Consider the following 18,281-nt stretch of genomic DNA (forward strand, 5'->3'; position numbering starts at 1 on the left):
AGTGTTACTGTATCTACATGGCCAACCCCATCTTACTGTACCTACATTACTGCACCCGATGTCATCCTGCATCCAGCTATACTGCACCCCATGTCACCCTGCATCCCCATGACACCATGTACCTAATCTTACTTTACTGTACCCCACATCATCAGCTACATCATATTGTACCCTTATATCACATGCACCCAGCCTCTATTATTAGTCCCCTGTTACTGCACCCCCATGACACCATGTACCTAATCTTACTGTACCTACATGGCCAGCCCCATCTTACTGTATCTACTGCACCCAATGTCATCCTGCACCCAGCTATACTGCACCTCATGTTACCATGCTGCACCCAGTCTTAAACTGGCCACACATCTAAAGATTATCTGTCCAACCAGCCAACTAGTTGATTGGTTGGAATGAAAATCTGGTAAGGAATAAAATCAGCAATTTGCTCCCAAACGCTGGAAAATGGACCAAAACTGTTGTTTGAACAAATTGTTTAGATCAAACATTTAACAAACCTGACTGAACGACCATTTTCATCTGTTTTCTGGCATTTAGGAGCAAATTGCTGATCATCATTTACTCCCATTCCTTACCAGATTTTCATTCCAACCAATCAACAAGTTGGCTGGTTGGATGTAAGTTGGTCTAGTGTGTGGCCAGCTTTACTGTACCTACATGGCCAACCCCATCTTACTGTACCTACTGCACCCAATGTCATCCTGCACCCAGCTATACTGCACCCCAAGTTACCCTGCACTCAGCTATACAGCAAATAATGTCACCCTGCACCCAGCCTACTGAACCCCCAGGTCACCGTGCCTTATTGCACTTTAAAGTCACCCTGCACTCAGCAGGGTGGTTCATGTTGAAGGCCAGGCTGCTGACTGGGAACAGGACTCCACTCTCAGCAGGCAGTAGGCTCCTGGCTCCGCTCAAGCCACAGGGCAGCAGGGTAGCTGTGTGGCTTGGACCCCCTGAGCCAGCTGTGACTGAAATCATTCAAAATGTTCCTCACTCCATCTCCATGTTCTCGGGGTGCAGAGAGCCAGCGTCTGGGAAGGAGAAGTTGTTGTGGAATCGCAAATGGGCGAGAGCATCGGCCATCCTCTCCCAGCAGCTCCCAGCTGCCTGCACTCTTCCCAGCAGTGCTTTACAGCAGGCGCAGAAGGAAGGGAGAGAGAGGAAGACAACAAATTCATAACTGCTGCTATTTCTCTCATCCCATTGCTCACCCCCGGCAGAGCCGGCCCTAGGTATAGGTATTCTAAGCTAATGCCTAGGGCATCTGGAATGCCTTAAGGGCATTCCACGGCTCTGCAGCTGCCCCCCTGCCGCCAGCCACGTTCGGAGCTCAGCTCCGATTCAGCAGTGCAGCGGTCAGGTGGGAGCCAGGTCAGAATGAGCTTCTGCATAGAAGCTCATTTTGACTACAAAGGACAAGGAAAATGGCCGCTGCTGCTAGAGGTCGAGAATGCTGTGCAGACCCGGCCGCGGCCCCTCCTCCCATCATCCTTTGCGGAGCAGAGCCGTGACATTTTCCCGGCCCGCCGCCCAGCGCCATCGGACCAGGCAGGCACCACTTCACCTGGCACTGCAGGACAGGTAGTAACTGCACAGCCCAAGACTACAGGACGGCCCCGTCGACTCCCACTCCAGCCTGGCTGACCAGAGACAAACAACAAGAAGAGTCTCGGTAAGTTAGCTCAGGCTGGGAGAGGGGCAGCGCTGGGGCACTCACATATGCATACTGTATATGTGTGTTTAATATATCCCCATGGGAACGCCACGACCCAGGCACGCTCACCAAAGGGGGCGTGCTGTCACTCACCATCGACAGCACGCCCCCTTTGCAGCGAGACCCATAGCGACAGCTTGGCCGTCGCTATCCGGGTCTCGCGCATGCGCACGACGGAGCCGGCTCCCTCGTGCGCATGTACACTGGGCCAACATCGACCCGCTTGCGAGCGCTCAGTGCTCGCGAGCGGGTCTGAATTAGGCCCCCAATTCAGACCCATTTGCTAGGATGTGTCGCTCGTAGCCAGCCGTTTTTCGTACTGTGCGCGATTCGCAGCGAGAGATCGGGGAGCAATCGTTCGCTGCGCATAGACTGCCCAGCAGAATGAGTGACAGGAGAAGCCGTTTCTGGGTGGTAACAGGGACTGGCCACTATAAAAGGAGGAGTGGAGATGCAAACACATGCATGCCTGAGAGTCTCAACCAATGTTACCGATGGTTGCATACACTTCCTGGAGATGACGTGCACAAGTGGGCATCTTAAGACAAGCTGGTGGGCGTATGCATACACACCGCGATCGCTCGCCAAGACATATTGGGCGTGCTTATGCCTTGCCGGGCGATCGCCTGCCTTCCCAAATTTGCATACGCTGGGTGCGTGCGTATGCATCTAGCGAGCGGGTCTGAATCAGGCCCATAATCCCACTGGGTGAGTTGCTGCTATATTTTTTCATAATTATTATCCCTTTGATTAGCGCCTGGGTTTTTGTTTTTAGCGCGTCGTCTCGAGCAGACGATTGTTAAGTGTGTATGCACTTACCAATCGTCAGATGTGTCGGCCTAGTGTGTACCCGGCTTTAGTCACAAATTTCCCACAGCCATAAGCTAGCCAGAGGAAGGGGAATGCATCAGTGAGGAAGTGAGCTGTGAGCTCATGAAGCTCATACCAGTGACACAGTGACAAGCGGTCACACTAATAATGAGAGCTCAGGACAAACATTGCTGCTAGCAGACAATCCAAATCTGTATTTTTTATTTTTTAGTATAAGACTCCTTTACCCTGTACTTCAGTCCTCAGAAATGTTCCTGGGTATGTTTTACCTTTGAAGTAAAATAAATGTGAGACAGTACGTGTTACATGTGATTAGGATTATTCGTGTCAGCTGAAGGTCTTGTGTGTTAATATAAACAACATTGTTTTTCTTCTCATAAAAACTACTCCTAGATCTGTAAATAACTCAGGGCCTGATTCAGCAAGGAACACAAAGAAGAGAATGCACGCACTTGGCCGATGTTTTAGCTCTGCGCATGCATCGCACTGCGCGTGCGCAAACTAGCCAATGCGATCGGGATATGGTACGCAGACTACGTGCAGTGTGTACGAAGACCCTTCCGATATTGAATGACAGGAAGTGACGTTTGTGGGTGGTGACGTGGGGTGGTCGGGCGAACGCAGGCGTTATAACGCCATTATAGGGGCGTGCATAATTAAGACAGTGCGTTGGCATATGCAGCCATACCGTAAGCTGTACACGTACACAGGAAGCGGCCAAATACCTGCGGCAGATCAGGTCAACCACTATTGTGCGTGAGTCCGATGGTTCTTGATGTTACCGGTGTTTACGCTATCTTGTGTGCTGATCAGGATGTGAGTAAAGGGAGATGGGCGGCTTTATATGGGGCTGGGCGTCTGCATCTTGTGCTGCTGTCTCCGTGCATAGGCATTGATTAGCATATTCTCGCAGCGGACGGGTGCCTGTGTGTGCTAGTGTGCGTTCCTTGCTGAATCAGGCCCTATGTCTGTAAATATGAGTTCTGTAATGCAAACGGCTGGGGGGCCATAGAGCAGACGCACAGTTATGGATACTGCTGTCTTGCCTGACAATAGTGTGTTGTGTTGTTCAACAAAGTGACAGCTGTGAGGTCAGTGTGTGACAGCTCACACTTAGGCATAGAATTGTGGCCCTCATTCAGAGGAGCTCGCAAGAAGCGAGCGCTCATTCTGAATGAGGGCGGCCGCTTGGGTTTTGAAGTGCGGCCTCCTGATCGCTAGCTAAGCAGTGGGTTACCACCCACAGCTTTAGCGACCGACCAGGGTGATGGTCGCGATGGTCAAGACCATCGCGACCATCGGGGCTTGCGACGAAACCCTAAGGTTGGGTCTCGGCAACCGCAAGCCCCAGGGAGCTTCCTGCTCTGATCGAGCAGGAAGATCCCCACTGACATCACTGCTGATGTCAGTGCGGCCGCCCACAAAACGGCAGTTTGTGTAGCCACCCCCCCCCCCACCACACGCAACATCGACAGCCGCCCCTTTTGTAGTGAACTCCGGAGCGAGAGAATTCCTCTCTCGCTCCGGGGCTTTCAAACGCGCAGTGCGGCAGCTGCGCGTGCGCAGGGCCTTAACATCGACCCGGTTGCGAGCGCTCACCGCTTGCGACCGGGTCTGAATGAGACCCTGTGTCTTTACAACAGGCTGGAACATACAAGAGAGACTAGAGCTGTATTCAGAGATGGACGCAATGCTTACTCAGGGACCATTTGTGGGAGCGGCAACTCAAACGTAGACGTGTTGCGTCCTGTTTGGCGGCGCATCACTGCCCATGACTGAGATCCCGTATGCAGTAATAATGGCTCCTGCGGCCGTAGTATCGACTGATCTGTGACTGATGCTTCGTCTTTGTAAGCAGCTGCTGGGATTTACAAGGCCGCCATTGGGCGTCTCAATACAAAAAGTCCCAGCAGCTGCGACATTTGCATATTTTCACATAGCAGCTCCGTACAAATCCGCAGGAGCGGCTGCATAAGCGTGTATCTCTGACTCCGGCCCTATAAAACTATGTTTGGGGCATAGGAGTTAATCCAATTATACACGATGGACTCACGGGTGCGAGTCAATGCGACAACAGCCGGACTTGACGGCCGGCTGAACTTGCTCATAACTGTGCGCAGCCCATCAGGGCTGCGTGCAAAATTTGGCAAGTTCGGCCTGAAAGGAGAGGCCGCGGTGGGTGCAAGATGCGGTGCCGTTGCCGATGTTTGAATGCACGGGATTCGCACCCCTCGCGGCTAATTGGATTGCCTTCATAGATTTCAGTATGGTTTTTTTTTTGCTATTTGAATAAGAATGAGTACTAGGGAGTTTAAATGGATGCGGTCATAATCCCGAACCCCGTGATCCCGAAGGTAAGTAGTGGGGTTAGGGGGTGGGCTAGGGTTAGGCACTAGGGGGAGGATTAGGGTTAGGCACTGGAAGGGTTAGGTTTAGGGTGTGGGGAGGCTAGGTTTAGGCACAAGGTTGGGTGGGTTAGGATACCGACCAACAGGTGTCGGTATCTTAAGCCTGTCAGGATGCAGGTGTAGGAATTCTGACTGCCGGGATACCAAGCGTCGGCATCCCGTACCCAACACGTTTGAATCACCCAGTGGTACAGATGGGTCATCATACATATTTGCTGCAGTCGCGCCAAACAGCCCCTCTAGGCGCGCCAGGTCCGTGGAGACTCTGCTAGCGCCTCTGCATCAGCATACGAAGTGCTACGATGTAGCGGCCCTGGCTTCTTTCCACACCAAATCCCACTGTGCTGCGTACACAGGGCCTGATTCAGACCCGCTGGCGAGCGCACAGCACTCGCAAGCGGGTCGATGGCCGGGCAGTGCGCACGCGTGGTGTGCGCACTGCGTGTGCCCCGTAGCGAGTGAATTTTCACTCACTATGGGATTCACTACAAGACGGGGCGGCTGTCGATTGACAGCTCGCCCCATTTTGTAGGCATGCAGGGGGGGTGGCTGGACAAACGGAGGCGTTCCTGAAGGAACGCCTGCCATTTGGGGGCGGCCCTACTGACATCACCAGTGATGTCAGCAGTGGTGTAACTAGGGTATTTGGAGCCCAGGACAAATTTGAAAAGGGACCCCCCCACCCCCAACAGCACGATATGTGCGCGCGCCGAAGACGCGCACGGCAAAAAAATGGGCGTGGTCACTTAAAAATGGGGCGTGTCAACATGACACACCCCTTTATTGTCACGCTGAACATTCCTATCCATATGCACCTTAACCCCAGTAGTACCCCTTATACAGTACCCCCAGTATGCAGTTGTGGTCCCTCTTATGCAGGCCCATAGTAGTGCCCCTTATACAGTATCCCCAGTAGTGGTCCCCCTTATACAGCCCCCAATTAGTTCCCCTTACTCAGTGCCCCCAGTAGTGGTCCCCCCAAATGCAGTGCCCTATGTAGTGTTCACCCTTATGCAGTGCCCCCAGTTGCAGTCCCCACAATGCAGTGCACCCAGTAGTGGTATCCCCTTATGCAGTGCCCTTTATATAGTGCCCCCAGTAGTAGTCCCCCCCCCCTATACAGTGCCCTTTATATAGTGCCCCCAGCAGTAGTCCCCCCCATGCAGGTTTCCCAGTAGTGGTCCCCCTTATGCAGGCACCCAGTAGTGATCCCCCCCTATCTAGTGCCCCCTGTAGTGGTCCCCGCAGTGCCCCTAGCAGTAAGCCCCTTATATAGTGCCCCCAGCAGTAGCCCCCCCCTCCCATGCAGTGGGGCACTAGTGGTCCCCCTGATGCAGGCTCCCAGTAGTGACCCCCCCTATCCAGTGGTCCCTGTAGTGGTCCCCCCAGTGCAGTGCCCCTAGTAGTAGGCCCCTTTTATAATGCCCCCAGTAGTAGTTCCCCCCCAGTTGAGGTTCCCCCTCCCGATTAAGTGCCCCCTGTAATAGCCCGCCCCAGTAGAGGTCCTCCCAATAATGGTGCCCCCAGTATTAGCCCCCCCCCCAGTAGAGGTCCTCCTAATAATGGTGCCCCCAGTAATAGCCCCCCCCCAGTAGAGGTCCTCTTAATAATGGTGCCCCCAGTAATAGCCCCCCCAGTAGAGGTCCTCCTAATAATGGTGCCCCCAGTAGTAGCCCCCCCCGTTGTGCCCCCACCCCAGTAGAGGTCCCCCCAGTGGTAGCCACCCCCGTTGTGCCCCCAGTAGTGCTGATAAGTTTTTATATATATATTTTCAAAAACCTACTTACCTGAATCCACGCTGCTGCTGCTCCTCCAGTCCGTGACGCCACTCCCGCTTCCGCCGCCCGCCAGTCCTCCCGGGCTGGCGCGCTCAGCATAATGGGACAGACGTCATGACGTCTGTCCCATTACCCACTGCAGGAGCCGGACGGAAGTCCGGCTCTTGCAGTGGGTGCTGCAGCAGTCAATGAGAGTCTATCTGACTCTCATTGGCTGCTGTTTAACACACGCATCGCCGCCAGCGCTGGCAGCGATGCGTGTGTTATGCACAGCCTGAGCCCGCCTCCTGGCGCTATTGGGCAAGCGCTCAGGGGGAGGGAACGGGCTCAGGTGTGCAGCACAGGACCGGCGCTGGAAGCCTAGCGCCGGTCCTGTGTAAATGTGTAGCGCTGACCGCACTCATTGCGGTAGGCGCTACACTGGCTAACTAGGGCAGGCCGGTACCGTGGCCGGCGGCGCCCCCCCGCGCCGCCGGTCCAACGGCGCCCAGGGCACGCACACCGCCCGACCCCCCCCTAGTTACGCCACTGGATGTCAGTAGTGAACTTCCTGCTCTATTAGAGCAGGAAGTTCACTGGGGCTTGCGGTGGACGAGACCCTACCACAAGGGTCTCGTCGCAAGCCCAATAGTCGCGATTATCACGACCATCGCCAGGCCGCCCGCTAAAGCGGTGGGTGGTCACCCACAGCTATGCGAGCGGCCTGGAGGCTGGTGAAAAAAAAAATTGGCTCGTCCTGATTCAGAGTGAGCGCTCGTAAATAGCGAGCGCCTCTGAATTAGGGCCACAGACTCAGACGTGTACAGATTTTCATGTGTCGCTTATCAAATTTATCAGCAGTTTGGTGGTGCGTTCTAGTTTCACCGCATTGCGGCTAAGACGCCTTTTCGGGAAAAAAAAATATGCCCAACACTAGCAGAGTTGCACAAGACACCTGGCGGCTCACTCACGCCAGGCATGTCGTGCTGCATGGCGAATTGGGGATAGATGTACGAGGATCTGTATGATGCATATACATTTTTTTAGCATTTTTGAATGGAGCATAAGTAGCAACTTTATCTCTGATGATTCCTATAAGATATTCAGGGCGGCATTCAATTAGTTTCGCGCCCACGGAAAGGCTTTGCATGCCGGACTTTCCGCTTACATCACGTGTTTTGGAAGCGGAAACTTATCGTGCGCGTCCCCGATATTCACCCTATTCAATTCCAAAACACGTGAAAACGGGAAGCCGCGAAGGCAGAACAGACGGAAAGTGCTGTTAAAATTGGGGAAACGGTCAGTACCGCAAAAACATATGCACTAACATATGGTATCAATATAGATGTGCCCTAATTAAACTTTTGGGGTACTTAAGTTGTTTCAGTAGCTTCTGATTAGCGTCTTTGCGTGTCCCCACTTTGTGCTTTTTTGCCCCCAAAATGAAAGTACTTTTTTGGGGTGTTCTTAAGTTTTTTCCTGTTTTTTTTTAACGCAGTTGTCCTTTGGAGGGGCTGTTCCAAGGGTTCTGAGTGGTTTCCCCACCTTAGTACCCTAAAACAAAAACGCAGCACTTCTTTTATCCTGCTATTCAGAGGCGAATCTTTTTCGCCTATTACATTGCATTGAGTTTCCGCGTATGTGAAACCCAGCTGGAATTGAATAAGGAGATGTGTTTCCGCCACACAAAAAGCTGAGATCGGCGATACTTTTCCCGTCTAATTGAATACGGCCCTCGAATCTCATTTGAAACTGTTAAAAATCACAGATAACCACTGTTACAGTGGACAAAAATTACCATTATTACGTGAATAATGGTGAAATTCTTATGTCCATAGGAGATAAACTCTTCATATATTACCGCAAGTGTATAGCACTGGGGTGATTTTGTCCTTATAATACGCTGTTCTTAAGGTATACCTCAGGAGCAGCTTATTATAGCACCTTAGAATATCGCGAATGTTGGTCCCTGGTCACAATCACAGTGGGGTGAAAAAAAAAAAGTCAGGTTCCTGCAAGATGGACTCTGGGCAATCAGCAAAGCAGAGCAAAGGGGGGGGGGGGGGAAGAGACTGTACTTTCCCGCTCTATCCCTAAATCCATGACACAATCTGGCCAATCAGCAGAGCAAGGGGAGCAGACTATTCTTTCCCGCTCTCCCTCTGCTTTAGGGCGCATTCTGGCCAATCAGCAGAGCAAGGGGAGGAGACTGTGCTTTTCCGCTCTGCCTCTCACAGGGCGCATTCTGGCCAATCAGCAGAGCAAGGGGAGGAACTATTCTTTTCCGCTCTCCCTCTGCTCCAGGGTGCATTCTGGCCAATCAGCAGAGCAAGGGGAGGAGCCTGTGCTTTCCCGCTCTCCCTCTGTTCCAGGATACATTCTGCCCTATCAGCAGAGCAAGGGGAGGAGACTGTTCTTTCCCGCTCTCCCTCTGCTTCAGGGCGCATTCCGGCCAATCAGCAGAGAAAGGGGAGGAGACTGTTCTTTCCCGCTCTCCCTCTGCTCCAGGGCGCATTCTGGCCAATCAGCAGAGAAAGGGGAGGAGACTGTTCTTTCCCGCTCTCCCTCTGCCCCAGGGTGCATTCTGGCCAATCAGCAGAGAAAGGGGAGGAGACTGTTGTTTCCCGCTCTCCCTCTGCTCCAGGGCGCATTCTGGCCAATCAGCAGAGCAAGGGGAGGAGCCTGTGCTTTCCCGCTCTCCCTCTGTTCCAGGATACATTCTGCCCTATCAGCAGAGCAAGGGGAGGAGACTGTTCTTTCCCGCTCTCCCTCTGCTTCAGGGCGCATTCCGGCCAATCAGCAGAGAAAGGGGAGGAGACTGTTGTTTCTCGCTCTCCCTCTGCTCCAGGGCGCATTCTGGCCAATCAGCAGAGAAAGGGGAGGAGACTGTTCTTTCCCGCTCTCCCTCTACTCCAGGGCGCATTCTGGCCAATCAGCAGAGAAAGGGGAGGAGACTGTTGTTTCCCGCTCTCCCTCTGCTCCAGGACGCATTCTGGCCAATCAGCAGAGAAAGGGGAGGAGACTGTTCTTTCCCGCTCTCCCTCTACTCCAGGGCGCATTCTGGCCAATCAGCAGAGAAAGGGGAGGAGACTGTTGTTTCCCGCTCTCCCTCTGCTCCAGGGCGCATTCTGGCCAATCAGCAGAGCAAGGGGAGGAGCCTGTGCTTTCCCGCTCTCCCTCTGTTCCAGGATACATTCCGGCCAATCAGCAGAGCAAGGGGAGGAGACTGTTCTTTCCCGCTCTCCCTCTGCTCCAGGGCGCATTCTGGCCAATCAGCAGAGAAAGGGGAGGAGACTGTTCTTTCCCGCTCTCCCTCTGCCCCAGGGCGCATTCTGACCAATCAGCAGAGAAAGGGGAGGAGACTGTTGTTTCCCGCTCTCCCTCTGCCCCAGGGCGCATTCTGGCCAATCAGCAGAGAAAGGGGAGGAGACTGTTCTTTCCCGCTCTCCCTCTACTCCAGGGCGCATTCTGGCCAATCAGCAGAGAAAGGGGAGGAGACTGTTGTTTCCCGCTCTCCCTCTGCTCCAGGGCGCATTCTGGCCAATCAGCAGAGAAAGGGGAGGAGACTGTTCTTTCCCGCTCTCCCTCTGCTCCAGGGCGCATTCTGGCCAATCAGCAGAGAAAGGGGAGGAGACTGTTGTTTCCCGCTCTCCCTCTGCTCCAGGGCGCATTCTGGCCAATCAGCAGAGAAAGGGGAGGAGACTGTTCTTTCCCGCTCTCCCTCTACTCCAGGGCGCATTCTGGCCAATCAGCAGAGAAAGGGGAGGAGACTGTTGTTTCCCGCTCTCCCTCTGCTCCAGGGCGCATTCTGGCCAATCAGCAGAGAAAGGGGAGGAGACTGTTCTTTCCCGCTCTCCCTCTACTCCAGGGCGCATTCTGGCCAATCAGCAGAGAAAGGGGAGGAGACTGTTGTTTCCCGCTCTCCCTCTGCTCCAGGGCGCATTCTGGCCAATCAGCAGAGCAAGGGGAGGAGACTGTTCTTTCCCGATTTCCCACCTGCTCCGCCGGGTACTGTGCAGGCTTGTCAGTACAGTCCCATCCGCCGCTGGCTTCCTGCAGCATCAGAGAGGAGCTGGCAGCAGGCAGGCAGTTTGTGCAAAAGTCTCAGCATCATGACGTCTGTCATAGAGTGAAGCTGGGAGCAGGCAGCCGCAGACTCAGCTGGATGGGACACTAAGCGTAAATGAAGAGGAAAGGAGTCCTAAGGTAAGTGAACTACAATGGTTTAAAGAGAATGGGGGAAAAGGGGTATTTGGATGTAAAAGTACCCCGTTAGGGTAAGCTTTGGGTACAATAAGCTTGATTTATATGTATTATATCATTGAAGTTTGTGTCACGTATGTGGATGTCACGGCAGAAGACAGCTTGAGAACCACTGCTATAGAGCATCGGTGCTAGATATCATCAGCAGGGCCCTAAGCTACCTCAGATTGCTCATAATGGATAGAACTCCTATTTATTTCTGTTTGTCCTACATGTAACACGTTAGAGAGAACAGAAACATTTAAAATTGTATCAGCAGGTAAGGCTTAGCGCTCGGTACATACTTGCCGATATATCGTTCCTACAGCCAACGAACGGTATGTCGTTGCCAGCCATCGACCAGTGTGTACAACCGATATATCTATGAATGACATCGTTCACAGATATGTCGTATTGGCCGTGGACCATGGCAGATGTTATATGTCTGATATATCGTGCACATCTGCACAGACGACAGACCCCACCCATATCCCGGCTGCAGGAACCGCAGACAATGATGTCACTACCGATTCTTCTGGCCAGGCATGTCGGTCGTTTGCACACCTGCATTCATACATACCAAATCGATCCATCGGCCAAGTCTGTACCCTGCTATAAAGGGTGCTTACCGTGTTGCACTTGTACATACTTCCAACCTCACGAGCCCCAACGTCTTTAGCAGTAAAATACAAACGGCTGTGAGCAGGCCGGGGAGCTGGATATGGAGCTGCTGTGCTCAGTAATGCCCACTGGGGTAACACCTCAGACCGGCCACGGATCTGGTACTTGGGGCCGGCACACAGATACATAGATTACTTTTAAGGCCGGCATCGCTGAACAGCCCGGCCATGGAACATTGCATCCCTTTTAGGTCATATTATTAGTAAAATCTAACAGTAAAGCTACGGTATGTCGTCAGAATGTCGACACCATAATGTCAACCTGGCCAGAATGTTGACAGTACATGTCAGTGTTAGGTTTAGGCTGCGGCTAGGGCTTAAATACTGTGTAGCCCTGGTTAAGGGTTAAAAGAAATATTGTATTAATGACAATATTCTGAGGTAAAATATAAACTATATATATATATAATGTATGTATAAGTTGTGAGGTAAAACTATGTATACAGATATATGTATATGTAAATTTATTTAACTATATTGTTTATTGAGGTGACTTGTGTGTAAATTAATGTACATTTATATAATTTGTGTATATGTACCCTTTTGAGGTAAATATTCCCCCGTGTATGGGATGCACATGCACTGTAGAAGAAGGGGCGGAGTGATATGGCTGGGGGTGACTTGGTTCCCGTCAGGAAAAGAGGGTCCGGTTATAGTGAGGTATATATTGTAACAGCTGTCAGCAGCAGCTGACAGATAGTCGGTAGTTCTATTCCTTGGTTGTTCAACCCCCCGGGCCTTGCTAGGCACAGGGGGGTGGAGCTGAAGAGGTGGCCTGTGACAGCAGGAGCTGCGGCGCTAGTGGGAACAGCGCGACACTCTGCAGGAGAGGCGGCTGACTGGGCTGCTGTATGCCAGAGCTGGAGACTGGGAGTCAGAAGAGGAAGGCCAGTGTGATGCTGTCAGCGGGTCTCCTTCAGCTGCCTGCAGGTTCCAATGAGCAGAGGTAGTAAGTCAGGGAGCTGATCAGCTGCTACAAGAAAGTGTATATCAGCTGTCAGAGGGGGAGGCCAGAGGCCCTGATTCAGAGCCGGACGCTCAGACAGAGCGCTCGCTCTGAATCAGGGCCGTCCCTCTTAGTTTTTAGAGCAGCCTCCTGGCCGCTCGCATAGCTGTGGGTGATCACCCACAGCTATAGCGAGCGGCCAAAAAGATGGTCGCGATGGTCAAGACCATCGGGCTTGCGACGAGACCCTTGCGGTAGGGTCTCGTTGCCGCAAGCCCTGGAGTGCTTTTGGCTCTATCAGAGCCAAAAGCACTCCCACTGGCATCACTTGTGATGTCAGTGGGGCCGGCCCCAGACGGTAGGCGTTCCCATGGGAACGCCTCCGTCTGGGCAGCCACGCCCCGGCACACCCACCAAAGGGGGCAGGCTGTCACTCACCATCGACAGCACGCCCCCTTCGGCGCAAGACCCATAGCGACGGCTTGGCCGTCGTTATTCGGGTCTCGCGCATGCGCACGACGGAGCTGCCTCCGTCGTGCGCATGCGCACTTGGCCAACATCGACCCGCTTGCGAGCGCTCAGCGCTCGAGAGCGGGTCTGAATTAGGCCCAGAGTTCCCAGCCAGGTGAGGAGGCAGCTTAATGGTAGCCAGAGAAGCAGTGAAAGTATCCACAACAGTGACCCCTACTTGCAGTGGGTAATATTACACAGTGCTCTAACGCAGCTACTAGCAGCAGCAGTGGAGAGGAGAGCTGGGAAGGAGCAAGGCACATAGAGGGCTGATGTAGTCAGAAGCCAACAGCCAGATAAGGTTCAGTCATATATAGTAAAGTACATACCTCCTGCCCTCCTATAAACTCTGCATCTGGGGGAGTTTTATACAGAGACATTTAAACTGGTGTTTACGCCTAGCTTATGACATTGGCTAAGCTGTTCTTCCTACTGTGGAGTTCATATCACAGTGAACAGACACTACAAGATACTGTCCTAAATGAAACAAAAGGATATGTTATGCAACTGGATAGGTTATAGTATACTAAGACTAATTCACTTACGTAGCTGCAGCCAGCAAACAGGAGGCTCTACAGTCTATAGATTTGGGATTTTTATTCTTGCTAATAAGTGATAACATAATCTTATGCAGTCTCTCCCTAGGATATGACAGAGACTGAATACAAATGGTGACATGGTACTATTACTACTGCACATGTTCTCTACTGCTTATACCGTAAGAGACAAGAGCATCCAGGAAACCAGTTATTTTATGCTGCTGGAGTGCTAAGCAAATTAACATTACAGAAGACTTTGGGACTCATCCTGTACTGTAAGAGTAGTGAACAAAATATAGTTGGTCATTAAGTGTTTCTAGAATTATATTGGTCATTAAAGGCCTGTGGTACATCTTTGTTCACTTAAATGTTCATATCTTCATGTATAAATTGGTGTACTTTACATTTCCATGTAATATTTTAATGTATGAATTAACTAATTGGTTCACTTCCCTATAAAAGTTATAAAATACCTTAAAAGTGAGTATGTACTTAACCCAGAAAATGGTATGAAGCAGCGAAGATCAAAGGGGATCATTCAGACCCGTTCGCGAGCAAAGGACGCTCGCAAACGGATCGATGTTGCCCCACTGCGCATGCGCACGACGAAGGGAGCTCCGTTGTGCACATGCGCGAGACCCGGACTGCGACAGCCAAGCTGTCGCTTCGGGTCTCGCACCAAAGGGGGCGTGCTGTCGATGTTGATTGACAACACGCCCCCTTTGGTGGGCGTGCCGGGGCGTGGCTGCCAGACGGAGGCGTTCCCATGGGAACACCTACCGTCTGAGTCCGGCCCCACTGACATCACTAGTGATGTCAGTGGGAGTGATTTTGGCTCTGATAGAGCCAAAATCACTCCAGGACTTGCGGCAGCGAGACCCTACCGCAGGGTCTCCGTCGCAAGCCCGATGGTCGTGATGGTCAAGACCATTACGACCATCATCATGGACGCTCGCTATAGTTGTGGGTGGTAACCCACAGCTATGCGAGCGTCCATGAGGACGCTCCAAAAAAAAGTAGGAGGGCCCTGATTCAGAGCGAGCGCTCTGGTCAGAGCGTTCAGCTCTGAATCAGGCCCAAAGTTCCTAAGTAAGACGGTAATGGGTTATAAAGACCAAAGTATATTGTGCATGTAACTCCCAGCAATACACACTATACTGATATAATAGGGGTTTCCCAAGTAGGCCCATACTACTTACTTATACTTGGGTGGAGGCACTGATCTAAAGGAGGTACACCGCTTAGTGGGAGGTAAAAAGTGGGTACATTAGACTAGATGGGTGTTAGTAACCCGTTCTCCCTTTAGAGAGGTAAAAGGGGGGTTACAACTGTAAAAAGGCTTTGCTGACATGTAGACAGTCGACATGCACAATTTCAATATAATGTCCGTGTCAACATTGAGTGTCGACATTTCCTACCACACCCAAAGCCAGTTGTTTTGTGAGCAGCTTTAAGCAAACGTCATAAATCATTACCACGGTTTACGCATAAAACATAGTAATTTATTTTTCCTCTTGCATACTGTGCAGATCTGCTCTTAGAGGGGAAACAGTGTATCTGTATGTCAGAGACAAAAAGAAATAACGATATATACATCTATGTATGGAATGTATATTACAGTGCAGTAGTGTACAGAAGTCCCTTTCAAAGTTACCAGATAATCACATTAAAATACAGTATCATGAAGAGATCTGTGCAGTCCTGCCAGCTGCCACCCGGTATCTATACAAGTAGGACTGCGCCGCAGTATAGCTGATGTCATTGGTCTTAATGATCCGCAAGGCAGCATTCTCGTGAACAGCTCAGAAAATGTTATCCTCCACCATATACAGTCCACGCAGAAGGGACTGCTAGCAATTCTAATTTCAGTGTCAATGTTCCATCCGCTGTATATTCAGAACCCTCTTTGGGCGACACCTTTGTAATGATTATCAAATGTGCTGGTAAAGAGGTTCAGTTATTTTATGCATGTAGCGTTGAAAGGTAAGTACGTCCCCAGCGATCCAGTACTACCTTTGCTCCTTGTGTGCCGAATGAGTGAAGAGATGGTTTATTTTTTAAAGTATTACAGGAACTCCATTATTACCCAGGCAGCTAATGTGACTACATCACAAGTCTCCTTGTGCCTTTCATGTTCAGCCTTGGTGTTGGGTTTCCTTGTTCCCTTTGCTGTGCTCAAAAAACGGTACCACTTTCCCACGCCAAACTGTCAGAGAAACTGCCTTGACCTCAATCTAATCAATCTTTTCTAGAGCAGTTTACACCGCAGTTAATAAAATCGTTAAATATAATAAATAGAGCATATATTAGAGGTCTGTGGACTGACATTGAAAACCGTTATTAAAGGGTTGATCCTTTGCTGAAGCTTCTATTGACTATTCAGGTCATGAGCTGCTGCTGGAGGGTGCAGACGATCCGTTTTCCCGTTGTGTGTTATATTACAGTGATGTACAATAATTCCCATAGGCGGCATGATATAAAGAATCAGATATTTTGCTGGAAGAGGACTCATTGCTGAATAAGGACAATGATGAGCTAATGTTTCTAATACTGTGCATTACAAGGATATTGACCATACATTACAGTCTGAGTGCTCTACAACACTGCACAGATAACCCATGTGTAGCAGCGGATAGGTAATGCTATATAATACACTGATAATGACGCCATAGATGTCTGAATATAAACATTTACATCGCTACTCTCCAATTAGAATTATATTAAATCCATTGTGCCTTATTTCTACGCCGCTACAAATACTGTGCTGCATCGGATAAACAGTATCACGCATCTAGCATAGAAAACAATGGTCCGCGCTGCCAAAGGCAGGCGGTGGAGTCAGTTGGTTTCTTTTCTTTTAACGGATTAACACAATTTCTGTAAAATTTTTATATTTAAAATATAACCCAGACACAGTATGTTACTTTTATACAATAGCTTTTGTCACCAGGTCAGTTGTGTGCACCGAGGGGCATCACGGCCACGGTGCACACAGCTGACAACTTTTCCAAGGGCGCAAGAGGTCGTCTTTCTTTAAAAAAATAAAAATATTCATTCCAAGAGAGGGGTAAACTAAAAACGGGGTCAGTGCAGAGGAGGCTTCTCGGGACGTAGTACTTTGCGTCCCCAAGTTTAGTAGATCTACTGTGTATCATCTTCTTCTTGCTAGACTATTGTTTGAATTAAAAAAAACAAAAAAACGTCTTTTTAAACTTTGTTGAGGAAATCGAGGTGTAAGACGGCCGGTATATGCACAGTGTCCAAGGTGATCAGTGACGGGTTGAAAGGGAATAAAACAGGGAACATGTACTTAGAGTCTAGCAGCAGTTGGGAAGGCTCTTTCCGGTCACGTAACTGAGTCTGCAAAAAAAAATAAAAATGAATAAATGGTTAATGAGAATTGCAAAGTGCAGATAAGAAGAAATGGACAGGAATAGAGTCCAACTTCAAATAGGTTGTAATCCACTTTCATTTTTCAAAGAGTACGACCGGCCGCACATTCCCAACGTCCCCGCGATCGACTGGTCAATAGAAGTGGACACATTGGACATCCCAGCTCTAAAGTATGTCCGTGTGCTTAGAGGGTGCACACAGGGGGGAGCTCTCCTGCCAGGCAGCAGGCACAGAAGGACGGATGCAAACTGGCCCAGATTGGAGGTGTGTAGTGACCACAATCTGCACACCTCCTGCCCTAGAGCACTGAATCACTAGGACAGGGCCGGACAAGACGCAATGTGCTGTAAAAATCTTTGCAAAATGTTCATGGATCAGTATCTTCTGTGACTCCTAAAAACATCCTTGTACAGTAAATTTGACAGTTCGGGGCATATTTACTAAAGTGAGAGTTTTTATAAATGGAGATGTCGCCCATAGCAACCAATCAGATTCTAGCTATTCTCTTCTAGAAGGTGCTAGATAAATGTTAAGTAGAATCTGATTGGTTGGTATGCGCAACATCTCCACTTCTAAAAACTTTCACTTTAGTAAACATACCCCTACGAGTTCTAGATTATGTTGTCCATCCCTGATCTGTCACTTTTCTCTGTCTGCTGCTAAATACAGTACTCTGGAGTGAAAACCCACATTAAGATCAAATTCCCAAAATGGCAATTTACATCATGTATTTATCCGTGCAACATAATTTTTCCATTATAAAATCACTGCATATTGTTAGCCATGACTGGGGGAGATCTGCTTTCTGCACTCAGAGGGCCTGATTCAGAGCTGAACGCTCTGACCAGAGCGCTCGCTCTGAATCAGGGCCGTCCCAGCTAAATTTGGAGCGGCTCCTGGCCGCTCGCATAGCTGTGGGTGACCACCCACAGCTTATGCGAGCGGCCAAAAAGATGCTCGCGATGGTCAAAGACCATCGCGACCATCGGGCTTGCGACGAGACCCTGCGGTAGGGTCTCGCTGCCGCAAGCCCAGGAGTGATTTTGGCTCTATCAGAGCCAAAATCACTCCCACTGACATCACTAGTGATGTCAGTGGGGCCGGACTCCGACGGTAGGCGTTCCCATGGGAACGCCTCCGTCTGGCAGTCACGCCCCTGGCACGCCCACCAAAGGGGGCGTGCTGTCAATCAACATCGACAGCATTCCCCCATTGGTGTGAGACCCGGAGCGACAGAGAG

General features: G+C 50.6%; 1 protein-coding gene across 2 annotated transcripts in view; it reads right to left on the reverse strand.

Moving 5' to 3' along the window:
* Nucleotides 1–15,137: 15,137 nt before the first annotated feature.
* MYO5B (myosin VB) overlaps nucleotides 15,138–18,281 on the reverse strand; it is a 132,147-nt gene continuing 129,003 nt past the window's right edge. For both annotated transcript variants that reach the window (XM_088464695.1, XM_088464693.1), the window contains one exon: nucleotides 15,138–17,008. In XM_088464695.1, the coding sequence (XP_088320821.1) occupies nucleotides 16,856–17,008 (153 nt within the window). In that variant the 3' untranslated portion in view covers nucleotides 15,138–16,855. The remainder of the gene's footprint in view (nucleotides 17,009–18,281) is intronic.

The sequence above is a fragment of the Taudactylus pleione genome, unplaced genomic scaffold (genome assembly GCF_031769625.1).
Source record: "Taudactylus pleione unplaced genomic scaffold, aTauple2 ptg001750l, whole genome shotgun sequence".
Taxonomy (NCBI): domain Eukaryota; kingdom Metazoa; phylum Chordata; class Amphibia; order Anura; family Myobatrachidae; genus Taudactylus; species Taudactylus pleione.